The sequence below is a fragment of the Lagenorhynchus albirostris genome, chromosome X (genome assembly GCF_949774975.1).
Source record: "Lagenorhynchus albirostris chromosome X, mLagAlb1.1, whole genome shotgun sequence".
NCBI lineage: Eukaryota > Metazoa > Chordata > Mammalia > Artiodactyla > Delphinidae > Lagenorhynchus > Lagenorhynchus albirostris.
In genome coordinates, this window is record NC_083116.1 from 90,103,577 (window position 1) to 90,118,343 (window position 14,767).

At 44.0% G+C, this 14,767-nt stretch overlaps 1 protein-coding gene across 1 annotated transcript; it reads left to right on the forward strand.

Annotated features, from left to right (window-relative positions):
* The first annotated feature begins 362 nt into the window (after positions 1-362).
* LOC132513170 (U3 small nucleolar RNA-associated protein 25 homolog) lies at positions 363-5,830 on the forward strand. Its single transcript, XM_060137351.1, is given in 3 exon segments — positions 363-478; positions 3,338-3,920; positions 3,922-5,830. Coding segments are annotated over 3 exon segments (2,277 nt in total). The 3' UTR covers positions 5,500-5,830.
* The last annotated feature ends 8,937 nt before the right edge of the window (positions 5,831-14,767 follow it).

Below are 14,767 nucleotides of genomic sequence, written 5' to 3' on the forward strand. Positions count from 1 at the left end.
ACTGGCAGAGATGGGGGGTGGCGGGGCGGAAGCTTCGGAGCTATGCAAGAGAGCGCAGCAACGGGGTGCGGAGGGCAAAGCAGAGAGAATCCCGCACAGAGGATTGGTGCCAACCACCACTCCCCAGCCTGAGATGCTTGTCTGTTCAGGGCAGGTGGGGGCTGGGCACTGAGGCTCAGGCTTCGGAGGTCAGACCCCAGGGAGAGGACTGGGGTTGGCTGCGTGAACACAGCCTGAAGGGGGCTAGTGCACCACAGCTGAGGGAGTCTGGGAAAAAGCCTAGGCCTTCCTGAGAGGCAAGAGACCATTGTTGCAGGGTGCTCAAGGAGAGGGGCAATCCCACCATAGGAGCTTCTACCTACATGCACTCACAGACGGCAGGACATCACCCACGCGAGCCGCAGCTGCTACCTAGGATCCCAGAGGCGGGCGCGACGGCTGCCGCTGCTGCTGCCGAGGGTCCCGGGAGCAAGTGCAGGTCACTGCCCACACCTTCCTGGGAGCCTGTGCTGCCCACCACTGCCAAGGGTCCCATTATCTGGGGCCAACTTCCCTGGGAGAATGCATGGCATGCCTCAGGCTGTAGCAACTTCCTGCTGGCCTCTGCCACTGCAGGCACTCCCCCCACACCCCAACTGTGACAGCTGTATCCCTCCCTCTCCCCGGCCTGAGTGAGCAAGTGAGCCCTAATCAGCCTCTGCTTTCACCCCTCTTGGCTGGGCAGGAACAGATGCCTGAGGGTGGCTGACAGGCAGAGCAAGGGCCAAAACCAAAGGTGAACTCCAGGGGCTGTGCGACCAAAGAAGAGAAAGGGAAATCTCTCCGTGCAGCCACAGGAGCAGCGGATTAGACCCCTGCAATTGGCTTGGTAAAACCTGAATCTGTGAAATATCTGAAGAGAAAACGAGTGTTCCCACAATCGAGGCTGTGGACTTTGGAGACAAGTACATGCAGGAGTAAGGCCAGATCAGAGTCTGAGCTGGCCCCACAGTGCCACAGCAGGTCCAGAGACCTACCTAGAAGTATTGGAGGACCATTGTTTGGGGGTGCGCAAGGAGAGGGGATTCAGAGCACCGCCTAAACGAGCTCCAGAGACGAGCGTGAGCCGCAGCTATCAGTGTGGACCCCAGAGACGAGCATGGGACGCTAAGGCTGCTGCTGCAGCCACCAAGAAGCCTGTGTGCGAGCACAGGTCACTATCCACACCTCCTCTCCGGGAGCCTGTGCAGCCCGCCACTGCCGGGGTCCCATGATCCAGGGACAACTTCCCCGGGAGAACACACAGCGCACCTCAGGCTGTTGCAACATCATGTCAGCCCCTGCCACCACAGGTTTGCCCCGCATTCTGTACCCCTCCCTCCCCCTGGCCCGAGTGAGCCAGAGCCCCCTAATCAGCTGGTACTTTAACCCCATCCTGTCTGAGCGAAGAACAGACACCCTCAGGCGACCTACACACAGACGTGGGGCCAAATCCAAAGCCGAACCCCAGGAGCCGTGCAAAAAATAAGAGAAAGGGAAATTCCTCCCAGCAGCCTCAGGAGCAGTGGATTAAATCTTCACAATCAACTTGCATCTCTGGAATACCTGAATAGACAACGAATCATGCCAAAATTGAGGCAGTGGACTTTGGGAACAACTGTAGACTTGGAGTTTGCTTTCTGCATCTAATTTGTTTCTGGTTTTATGTTTATCTTAGTTTAGTATTTAGAGTTTATTATCATTGGTAGATATCTTTATTGATTTCGTTACTCTTCCTTTATATATATATATTTTTTCCTTTTTCTCCTTTTGTGAGTGTGTATGTGTATCCTTTGTGTGATTTTGTTTGTATAGCTTTCCTTTTACCATTTGTCCTAGGGTCCTGTCTGTCCGTTTTTTTTTTTTTGCTTTTGGTTTTTTTTTTAGTATGGTTTTAGGGCTTGATATCACTGGTGGATTTGTTTTTTTGGTTCGGCTGCTCTCTTCTTTCTTTCTTTCTTTTTTAAAAAATTTTTAATATTTTTTTATTTTAATAACTTTATTTTATTTTTTCTTTCTTTTCTCCTTCCTTCCTTCCTTTCTCTCTTTCTTTCTTTCTTTCCTTCTTTCTCTCTCTCTCTCTCTCTCTTCCTCCCTCCCACCCTCCTTCCCTGCCTCCCTCTCTCTCTCTCTCTCTCTCTCTCTCTCTCTTTCTTTCTTTCTTTCTTTCTCCCTTTAATTCTGAGCCGTGTGGCTGACAGGGTCTTGGTGCTCCAGCCAAGTGTCAGGCCTGTGCCTCTGAGGTGGGAAAGCCGAGATCAGGACATTGGACCACCAGAGACCTCCCAGCTCCACGTAATATCAAACGGTGAAAGCTCTCCCAGAGATCTCCATCTCAAAGCTAAGAGCCAGCTCCATTCAACAACCAGCAAGCTACAGTGCTGGATACCCTACAACTAGCAAGGCAGGAACACAACCCCACCCATTAGCAGAGAGGCTGCCTAAAATCATAATAAGGTCCCAGACACCGCAAAACACCACCGGACACGGTTCTGCCCACCAGAAAGACAAGATCCAGCCTCATCCACAAGAACACAGGCACCAGTCCCCCCCCACCAGGAAGCCCGCACAACCCACTGAACCAACCTTAGCCACTGGGGGCAGACATCAAAAACAACAAGAACTATGAACCTGCAGCCTGCAAAAAGGAGACACCAAACACAGTAAGTTAAGCAAAATGAGAAGACAGAGAAACACACAGTAGATGAAGGAGCAAGGTAAAAACCCACCAGACCAAACAAATGATGAGGAAATAGGCAGTCTACCTGAAAAAGAATTCAGAGTAATGATACTAAAGATGATCCAAAATCTTGGAAATAGAATGGAGAAAATACAAGAAACGTTTAACAAGGACCTAGAAGAATTAAAGCGCAAAGAAACAATGATGAACAACACAATAAATGAAATACAAAATTCTCTAGAAGGAATCAATAGCAGAATAACTGAGGCAGAAGAACGGATAAGTGACCTGGAAGATAAAATAGTGGAAATAACTACCACAGAGCAGAATAAAGAAACAAGAATGAAAAGAATTGAGCTCCCAGCCCCGCCCACCCCAGCGGGTGAGCAGACAAGCCTCTCAGGCTGATGTTGAACTATCCTTGTGTCTCTGGAATAAACCCCACTTGATCATGACTTTTTTTTTTAACATCTTTATTGGGGTATGATTTCTTTACAATGGTGTGGATCATGACTTCTTTAGAACTACAAGCTCCTGAACTGCTTTCGTCCACTGATCTTCTTTCTAAGTTACAAGAGAAGACAGCTTTACCAAATCTTTTATTTCAAAACATTGAACTTCTGTTTTCCACCTTCCAAGGGTTTCCAGAAAGGAAGCAAAACCACAGACTTGTCAACTGTCAGAGAGTTTAGATACTTCAAGTTCTGAAAGTGAAGCAGAGAGTGAACCAGAACAAGTTTCTGGTTACAACAGACTACTTGCCACATTAAAGGATGTTTCCAAGGAAGATGAGGAGGAGGAAGAGGAAGAAGAAGACAGTGTTATAGATGAGACAGAAATGAATCTTGAAGATGGCGATAGTGACATCAGTGTGGAGGAAGAGACGGCAGTAGCGTCTACTGACATGCAGAAGAATGCGGCCTTACCTGCTGACCCTAAGGGAAAAGATGGGCTCGGGCCACCTGGCACATCAGAGGAATCCCCAGAGGAGTTTACAGATGCAAAACATGAGTCACTCTTCAGCCTAGAAACCAACTTTCTCGAAGAGGAAAGAGAAGGCAACTGTTCTCTGAAAGCATTACAAGATCCATTTGCACAACATGTAAACAAAGAACTGAAAGAAAAAGAAATCCAGGCTGTTGCCACAAATCCCAAAACTACCCACCAGCTAAAATGGCCCATCCTGGGCCAGCTTGTCTTTTCATCCAGGTTTCAACAGTTGGAAACCGGAAACCTTTAAACCCCCAAAGGACATTGACTTAAAGTCACTTCATCTCCAGAAGCCTCTGGAATCCACCTGGATCAAGACCAACAGCCAGTTCCTCTCTGGTCCCCCAAATTCAAGTAGCCCCTTCCCACCCCTCCAGAAAGAGCTCTTCTTAATTATGAATTCTTACCGGGACCTGTTCTACCCAGAAAGGACTGCCCTGAAGAATGGGGAAGAGATCCGCCACGTGTACTGCCTGCATGTGATAAATCACGTCCTCAAAGCCAATGCCCAGGTGCTTACCAACAACAGCAGGTGCCGAAGCCAGAAACTTGGGGTGGGTGATGATGATGACTTCAGGGACCAAGGGCTAACGAGGCCCAAGGTGCTGATAGTGGTGCCATTCCGGGAAGCTGCTTTGCGGGTGGTACAGCTCTTCATCAGTCTTCTTGAGGGCGACAGCAAGAAGAAAATAATTGTAGGCAACAAAAAGAGGTTTAATGGAGAGTATGGCTCAGATCCCGAGGAGAGACCACCCAACCTGAAGAGGCCTGAGGATTATGAAGCTGTATTTGTCGGCAACATCGATGACCACTTCAGGACTGGAGTGGCAATACTGCAGAGAAGCATCCGACTTTATGCCCCCTTCTATTCGTCAGACATCCTCATTGCCTCCCCTCTGGGCTTGAGGACCATCATTGGTGGAGAAGGAGAGAAGAAGAGAGATTTTGACTTTCTGTCTTCTATTGAGCTTCTCATCATTGATCAAGCTGACATTTACCTGATGCAGAACTGGGAGCATGTCTTGCATTTGATGAACCACATGGACCTACTGCCCTTGGACTCACATGGGGTGGACTTTTCTCGAGTGCGCATGTGGAGCCTCAATAATTGGTCCAAGTACTATCGTCAGACGCTGCTGTCTGGGGCCCCGCAGGATGCCCAGATCAACTCTGTGTTCATCAAATACTGCATCCATGGGCAAGGCCAGGTGGCTGTGAGGAACGTCCCGATGACAGGCTGCATCAGTCATGTCCTGGTGCAGCTCCCACGTGTCTTCCAGAGGATGGAAGCTGAAAACCTAGCTTCAGTGATTGATGCCAGGTTTAACTTTTTCGTCAACAAGATTTTGCCTCAGTATCGTGATGCAGTCATGTCTCACACGCTTATCTATGTTCCCTCCTACTTGGACTTTGTGCGTCTCCGAAATTACTTCAAGAAGGAGGAACTGAACTTCACTCATATCTGCGAGTGTGCCCAGAAGTCTGGTGTCTCCAGGGCCAGACACTTCTTCCTTCAAGGAGAGAAGCAGTTCCTGCTCCTCACAGAGCGCTTCCATTTCTACAAAAGATACACAATAAAAGGCATCAGGAACCTGATTTTCTATGAACTGCCAACATATCCCCACTTCTACAGTGAAGTCTGTAACATGCTGCAAGCCACCACCAGAGGAGAGGAAGCTGCCTGGACCTGCACCGTCCTCTACTCCAAGTACGATGCCCAGAGGTTGGCTGCTGTGGTCGGGGTCGAGCGGGCTGCACAGATGCTGCAGTCCAAGAAGAACGTCCACCTCTTCATTACTGGAGAGAGATGAGAATTGGTTGGACAGGAAATGGTGTTTGGTGTGATATGTCATGCTTGGTTCTGTGTCACTTGGACCTGATTCTGATCACTTACACAAAGAAGGGCTGCAGCAAGGAAGGAGCACCAGGCAGGTTCTTATCAGATACTTCTTTCTTTTCAGATCATATATACCTGAAAAGTTCAGTGTAAACCAGATTTTGGTAAAACCCATCTTTCAGAGGTCAGGGGAGAGCTCATGGGACTCTGAGAAGTTGATAGAAGGAAACTTCTACTTGTGAATTTTTTTGGACGCCATAAATTCTTTTGTTGTGACTTCACCTCTAATTTATTACACTTGGTAAATTCTTAAAAAAAAAAGAACGAAAAGAATTGACTCAATCTACACTACCAACTCTGCAGGGGTAGTGTGAAAGCAGCATAGACAATATGTAAACAAATGAGTGTGGCTGTGTTTCAATAAAACTTTATTTATAAAAACTGGTGGTGGGCCAGATTTGGCCTATGGGTTCTAGTTTGCTGATCCCTGATATAAAGAACTCTTAAAAATTGAGAAACATGGGCCTAAAAACCTCATTTTAAAAATGTGGGAGCAACCTAAATGTCCATTGACAGATGAATGGATAAAGAAGATGTGGTACATATATACAATGGAATACTACTCAGCCATCAAAAAGAATGAGATAATGCCATTTTCAGCAACAGGGATGCAACTAGAGATTATCATACTAAGTGCAGTAAGTCAGAAAGAGAAAGACAAACACCATATGATATCACTTATATATGAAATCTAAAACCTGACACAAATGCATCTACGAAACAGAAACAGACTCACAGACGTAGAAAACAGACTTGTGGTTTCCAAGGGGGATGGAGGGTGGGGGAGGGATGGAGTGGGACGCTGGGGTTAGCATATGCAAGCTATTATATATGGAATGGATAAACAAGGGAAAAAATATTTTTAAAAGAATGTATGTATATGTATAACTGAATCACTGCTGTACAGCAGAAATTAACACAACATTGTGAATCAACTATACTTTAATACAAAACAAATTTAAAAAATGGGAAGACATGAACAGGTAATTCACAAAAAGAAAAAGAGATGTACGATGGCCACCAAATATATTTTTAAAGCTCAAACTTACTTACAATTAGCAAAATGCACATTAAAATAACACCAAGATGCCATGTCTCATCTATCAGACTGGTAAAAATTAAAAGTGTGACAATATGTTATGTTGGTGAGGCTGTGGGGAAAAAAGCACTCTAGTATATTTATGTTGGGAACACAAACTGCTTCGATCCTTCTGGCGAGGAATTGGGTAATATCTAACTAGACTACATTTGTTCTTACCTCTTGAGTCAGCAATCCTACATCTAGAAATCCATCTTAAAGATCTCCAACAAAAGGAAGACTATGAATGGATATGGAATGATTTCATACTGTTAAATGAAAAAAGTGAAGCTTTAAAGAGTGTCTAGAAAGAAGGGGATATAAGAAGACATACATGTCCTTGCAAAAGAAATACAGGAGGATACACTTGAAACTAAAGAGCTCACTTACCTACAGGGGATAGGTGGGAAAGGGACAGGATAGTAGGGACAAGGAGATAAGTGACGCTTCTCTGAATATACCTTTTTGTGTAGCTTTGATTCATGAAACCATACTGTTTCACATCCTCCAAAAAAATTAAAATTAACTACAATGTGGGGTGAACCCTAAATGACATATACGCTAACAAATGAACATACCTATATTAAAAATGAATAGTATAACGGCACTGAAGAGGATGGGAAAGGAAAGAAATTAGCCTAAGTATTTCAGTTATCAGTAGAGGGCATAGAAAGACACTGGAGGAGGAAGAGACTTCTCTTCCTAGCTCTGGTGTGCTGCTCTCACCAAGTTCCTGCAGCACCCATGGCTTCTGCAGTGCATCCCTAGGTGGACAGTAGCACCCAGCGGCCATAAGCATGTGGCACATCCCATAAACGTCTTCCCCCGTCATCCCAGAGGGCAGACTTCCATCAAGCCCTGCCAACCAGCTCAGCAAACTTCTCTGCCATCCAATGGGTCTTGGTCGTGCCCTTTCCAATTAGATCAAATTCTAAGCCGGGGTGGAGAGATGGGGAGTGGCCTCTTTCTCAGGTGCTTTATCTCAGCACTAGGGATAAAGGCTACTCCCTATATTTGGAGTGCTCTTTACCTCTTAGTAGCCAATCTCCCATTCCTCCAATTCCCTGTTATAGTTAATTACTTATATTAAACATGCTCTCTTCAAACTCCTGTGTGATTTCTGTCTCTTGATTGGGCTCTAAGAATATACTAGGTAACACTGGAGTGTTCTGCCTAGTCAGTGAGCACATTTAGTGCCCAGATCCTGTTTCTCAATACCATTCTCCAATAAAAGGAGTTAGGGCTTCTTGGAGAAGTGCTTGAGTCCAGGGCTGGAGCAGGGAAACTACAAGATGAACCTGAAACATCTTGTGGTGCCAAAAAGTAAGAACGTACTCAAAAAAGGCAGGGCATGTCAAAAAGATACAGAAGCCAACCCAGAGGAGCTCCTAATGGCCAAAGCTAGAGATCTGAGCAACAAAACATAAACAATAGTATTGGATTATAACCCATGAAATAAAAATGAATATCCATAAGTCCATACTGGTATAAATACATGATTGAATAAACTAATAAATGGGAGAGATGAGACAGATAACTTGGAGAATTTCAAATAATGTGTGTAGATATTTCCCCGTCCAGGAGGTAGTGGTTAACATCCTCTCCCCATCCCTGGGTGTGCTTAGTGACTTGCTTCCTAAGACTGGAGTATAGAAAGGGGGTGGGGAGTATCTTTATAGTGGAGAAAGCTGGCAAACCTCTGCCAAGAGAGTGATCAAGGTTAACATTATTGGGGATAAGTCAGGTTGATAGCATGTACCCCTGATATGAAGTGATGAGAATGGTACTTCACTTCTGTGGTATTCTTCCCAAAATCTCAAACCCTAGTCTGGTAATGAGAAAAATGTCAGATAAGACCAACTGAAGAATGTTCTATCAATCACTTGACCAGTACTCCTAGAAACTGTCAAGGTCATCACAAACAAGGAAAGTTTGAGAAACTCACAGTCTAGGGGAAGCCAAAGAGACATGATGAATAAACGTAATGTGGTGTCCTGGATGAGATCCTGCAACAGAAAAAAAAAACATTAGTTTAAAACCAAAGAAATGCAAATAAAGTGTGTAGTTTAGTTAACAGTAATGTACCAATGTTGGTTCCTTAGTTGTGACAAACATACCATAGCAATGTAGGATGTTAACGATAGGGAAAACTATCTTTGAGACTTTTCTATAAATCGAAAGCTATTGTAGATTTTTAAAGTTTATTTAAACAATAAAAAAAAAGGACACAGGAGCCAACCTGAAGGAGCTCCCAATGGCCACAGCTGGGACAATGTGAGCAACACAATAAATAATGCTAGTTCAGTAGCTCCCCCCTTATCCATGGGGGATATGTTCCAAGATCCCCAATGGATGCCTGAAACCACATATTGTACCGAACCTCATACATACTATTTTTCCCTATACACATACATACCTATGATAAAGTTTAATTTATAAGTTAGGCACAGTAGAGAATAGCCAAACTGCCAGCATCACTACTCCTGCACTTTGGGGCCATTATTAAGTAAAATAATGGTTACTTGAACACAATCACTGCTATATTGCAACAAACGGGTGGGATACACTGGATGAAGGGATGATTCACAGCCCCAGGCAGGACGAAGCGGGATGGCGGGAGATTTAATCACACCACTCAGAATGGCACACAATTTTAAAACTTATAAATTGTTGGTTTCTGGAATTTTCCATTTAATATTTTTGGACCACATTTGACCATGGGTAACTGAAACTGTGGAAAACTAAACTGCGGATAAGGAGGGGCCACTGTATTGGAGGATAACCCAGAGAATAAAATAAATATCCATGAGTCCATACTGATATAAATTAAAAAGTGAATAAAAAGACAATAAATAAGTGAGAGGGGAGGGACAGCTCTTTCTTAGAGAATAATCCCAATTAATAAATGTAGAAGGAATGAAGGAAATACAAAACCACTATTGGGCAAACACCACGGTAATAATTGTTGTAGGCAAGATCCACTGATAAATGCTAAAATTAGTGGGCAAAAGATTGAATAGCAACAGAATATTCGCATAGTCTCAAAGTATCTTCCCCAAGGTATTTATTAAGTACAATGCGAAAAATAGAAACTTTCCAATGGAGAAACCAGCAGATATTACCTTAACCAAATGGTCAAGTTTAACATCGACATCACGTACCTCCTCAAGAAGTGCACTGAGGACATTTCTGTGGCATTCTTGCTAAAATGCAAAACCACAATCTAATCATGAGAAAATAACAGACAAACCTAAGTTGAGAGACATTCTACAAAATACCTGAACTGTACTTTTCAAAAGTGTCAAGGTCATTAAAGACAAGGATAGACGGAGGAACAGTCAAAGTTTGGAGAAGATCTTGGAAAAAAAAAGAACACTAGTGGGAAAAATGGTGAAATTTGAATTAGGTCTATAGCTTATTTAACAGTATTGTGCTGGGGGAAAGCAGCTCTGGTGGGGATCAACTGAGCATGTGCACAGAGCCAGTGAGGACTGAAGGGCCTGTGCGGGGCATCAGGGGGTAGCGTCTCCCTGACTGGGGCCGGTGGTCACCCCGACCCAGACCTCGCTCGCAGACACCCTGCAGGGAGCTGCCTCCCCCTCCTCTAGGCTGTGGGGCTGACCCTCCCATCTCACCTTTCTTCCATCGGCTGCACCACATTTTCCACTGAAACAGGAAGGGCTCTGGATGTGGGACACCAGCCACGTGGTGCTCATGCAGCAGGAAGATGGTGACCTGTCTCAGGGACACCAAGTCTGGAACTTGCCTCTGCCCTGAGGCCCTGGTGATCAATATCAGGTACCTCATTTAATTTTCACTGCAACCTTGTCAGCTACCTGACAATGATCATCATTTGGACCATTTGACAGTAGAAGCAGCGGAAGCACAGTGAGGTGAAGTCGGTTGCCCAAGGTCACACTGCTAGCAAGTAGAAGGACCAGGAAATACTTAAGCCAAGTTCAGCTGACTCCAAAGTGCCCATACTCAGTCACTCTGCGATTCTTTTTTTTTTTTTTTTTTTTTTTGGCCGTGCCACGCGGCATGTGGGATCTTCCCCAACCAGGGATCAAACCCATGCCCCCTACATTGGGAGCGCGGAGTCTTAACCACTGGACCACCGGGGAAGTCCCTGTCACTCTGCGATTCTGAACCCCATGCAGGGTTGACTCCCAATAAACAATATTCCTATTTTCCATTGTCTTCAAAGTGCTCAGGCTGAGGGGAGACAACATCTTGTGTGCATAAACTGAGCTTCTGCATGTTTCAGTGCACATCCAGGGCAACCTACCTGGTCCTCCCTCTTCTGACAGAGATGAAAACTCAAACTCACCCTCCCCACCCACTTCTTAGACACTGAAAACCAGGTGTGCACCAGGTCCTCCAGTGATTGACGAACTCAGGAAAGTTGATCTCTGGTCACGTGAGGTCCCAAATCCCTGGGACCATGCCCCTGATTCCTCTGGCTGCCCATCATTTACTGACCAGCAGAAGCCACCTATGGTTGGACTACAGGGACTGCCAGAGGATACTTCAAAGTCCCCCGGTCACTGGCATGGCCCATGCTCCTCATATCATTAATCCATGATGACCACAGGAACCTTGAATAATGCCCAACACGGGCACACCAGTGCCACACCCCCAGCAGGCTTCCAATCATCCGTCTTCCCAGACTGCCAGTTACTGACCCGCATAGTTTCCAAAACTGACTTATGGAGCAGCTAAACACTGACCATTCCTGAAAGATGTTATGGCTTTCATTCCAGAAGTCCCTCACAAAGCCACTGACCCTCCAGTCCCTAGTTGCCTGGCTCTACATCCCCATAAACTTAGTGGCCTAAAAAAGCACACATTTATTATCTCATAGTTTATATGAGTCTGGAATCTGGGCACAGCTTAGCTTGGTCCTCTGTTTTAGGGTCTCTCATGAGGCTGCATTCAAGGTCTCAGCTAGGCTTGGGGCCTCATCTGATGGCTCAACTGGGGAAGGATCCGCTTCCAAGTTCACTTATATGGTTGTTTACAGGATTCAGTTCATGTGGGCTGTTGGACTGAGAGCCTCAGTTTCATACTGACTGTTGGTGAAAGGCCACCCTCAGTTCCCTGCTATACGGGCCTCCCCAACATGGCAAGTTGGTTCACTAAATCCAACAAGGGGGACAGCCTGTTAGCAAGACAGAAGCTACAATCTCTTGTAATCTAATCACGAAGGTGGCATCTCCTCAGTGTTAAAGGTATGCTATTGATTAGAAGCAAGTTACTCAAATGGAGGGAATTACACAAGGCCGTGAATACCAGGAGGCAAGGATCATTGGGAGCCATTTTAGAAGCTGCTTCCCATAGACCATGGAGAAATAAACAGCTTCAGACATTAAATAATATGAACACTATTCTACCAATTTACTCTATTTGAGGAAAACACTAAAGGAAGTATTCTAAATAAATGAATACTAAATCAGAAGATAGATCTCAAAATAACAGAGCAAGACAATGGTTAGCAATGACTGTTGTGGTAAAATACACACCCTCAAGTACACATTCATATAGCTATAGTTAAATTATGACAAATAAAGTGACTGGGGACTTTGAATAAAAATGTTAAGTAAATTTTCTTGAAGCAGAATTGACTTAACCTAAGAAAAATATAGTCTTCATAAAAGCAGTTTAAATGTTTCTAGAAAAATCCGGAAATAATACTGTTCACCTTGCTGAGGCAAATATGGAGGATAGAGTATCTTTCTCTACCAAGAAAGGTTAATTATATTCTGATCAAATAATAGAAAAAACATAAATCATGCCTGTTAGAGAGGACCAAATATATAACTGGACAATTAGTAAACATAAAAATTACCAAACTAATGAGGTATGGGGGGGGGACAAAACTGAACAGAAATGTCATAAAGGTGTTAGGAAGAAGAAGAGAATGAAAGTTATATTTAGGAAGTAGTAAAACTGATAATAAGGATAATATAATACAAAAAAATAAGGTTATCATCATTATACAAATTTAAATGGACTGAATCTCAAGACACAAATGTGGGATTAGAGCAAAAAATACTCTTATATGCAGTTAAAAGAAGTATATCTTAAACAAAGAGACAAATGCAAAATAAAGGTTTAGCCAAAGACACACCAGATTAGTGGCAGCAAAATAAAAGCAGCAGTGATGATGTACTTACCAAAGTAAATTCAAGGTCAAAAGGACTCAACAAGCAAAACAAAGAAAACACATAGTGGCATTGTGAAAAATGGCCAAAGATACATACTTTAGGATCCCCCCACCCACCTGCCAAAAACAGAACTATAAGGAGAAATTTGTTTTAAAATATAACATTTATTCTATCTTTTGGTAATATAACAGATGGAGTAGACAAAAAGACAAAAAATCAGAGTAAAGAAATGTTAATCCTCAAACTAGATTGAAAAGTCCTAATGAGTAATCTGTACCTAACCGAGAATATAGTTTCTTCTCTTATATCCATGAAGGTTTTACAAAATTCAATTGAGTAATCTGGCCCACAGAGAAAATCTTGAGTAATGTTTACAAGTTCAGATTCAACAGGCTACATTCTCTGATCACAGTAAAACCATAATTACAAAGAAAGAAAGAAAAGATAACCAAACTACTTTAACCAGTTAGAAACTAAGAAACGTTCCTCAATAGCTAGGATCAAAGTGAGAAATCAATTCTGAAGTTGCACCTTTCACACCAGAGTTTATGAGACACAGCTACATTTAGAAAAAAGTGTAGAGTCTCAAATCCTTTACTATTAAAAAAAAGACTGGGAAACCAAAAAATAACCGTTAGGAATTTGACTCAAGAAGGTAGAAAAAGAACAAAATGAAGCAAACACATAGAAAAATGAAACACAAAACAAAAAAATCAAGGTGGCAGTTAATAAAAGCTTAAGTACATAAAGCTTAAGTATATAGTAAAAGCTTAAGTACATAAATATAAATTTAGGGAGTATAAATAAAACAAAAAGGTAAGCCTCTCTAATAATTGACTATATGGCTCAGCTCCTGGAAAATCTGATGAAGTTTAAAAGAAAAAAAATACAATACTAGTAATAAAAAAGGAGATATTGCACCAGATACGTAGTGCATTAGAGAACTAATATACTAGTTATCGTGGAATATGAGATATAGGTCTAGAGCAACATACTTAAACATTTAGGTGAAATATGTGAGTCCCCGGGTAAAAATGTAACAGTGAAAATTAATGAAAATATCCCTAAGGGGCCCGTGAATATAAAAAGAATAGGAAGAGTAGTTCAAGTCCATCATTTGAGACATACCAGTACCCACAGGCAGCACTGCTTGACACACCTCTACTGGCACAGGAGGCCTGGCTGGGGCTGGCAAAGGCAGATGTGGCAGAGGTCCCAGTCCTCTTCCGGCAACCCTATAGGCTTGAAATGGGCAGAGCCAGCTGGAAAGGGCAGACCCAGGGCAGGGTAGTGGGAGGAGGAGGACAGGACAGGATGGGCAGGTTTGTGGGGGAGACAGATAGACCAGGACTGGACTGGCAGGGGCCAAGGCTGACAGAAAAGGCCGGGACCTCGTGGTATGGTAAAGGGTGGAACAAGGTGAGTGGGGGCAGGGACATAATTGCTATGACACCCTGAACTCTCCTCAGTGTCCCAAAGTGGAATCACCAAGGAGGACTATCCCACACTCACCTATTCCCTCCATTGCAACGTTTCCCCAGCACCTCTGGCCTGGGGAATATTAACAATTATACAGAAGTTGGTCAAGGGACACTGATCAGGTGCCAACTACATATTTGATGGACTGGGATGGGGGACTTAGGAGAACAAGAGTCACTGGCATTCCCTTCATAAGATCACATCTCCGTTGACAGAAGAGGATGCACCGAGCACAGTGGGCATCACAGGCACCCCCAAACGTGCACTGTAGCCCACCCCCCAAGTAAAGCTGCACTGTCACCCACCACCACTGGAGGTTCGGAATTGGGTTTGTGGCCAGAGAGAACGGCTTAGGGGCCACCAGAGGATATTAAAATCTCTTGTTCTAAAGTTTTTAAACAAAACTCTGGATGGTGGGAGATGAGGGCAGGGCAGATCTCCTGGCCCAGATTCAGGAA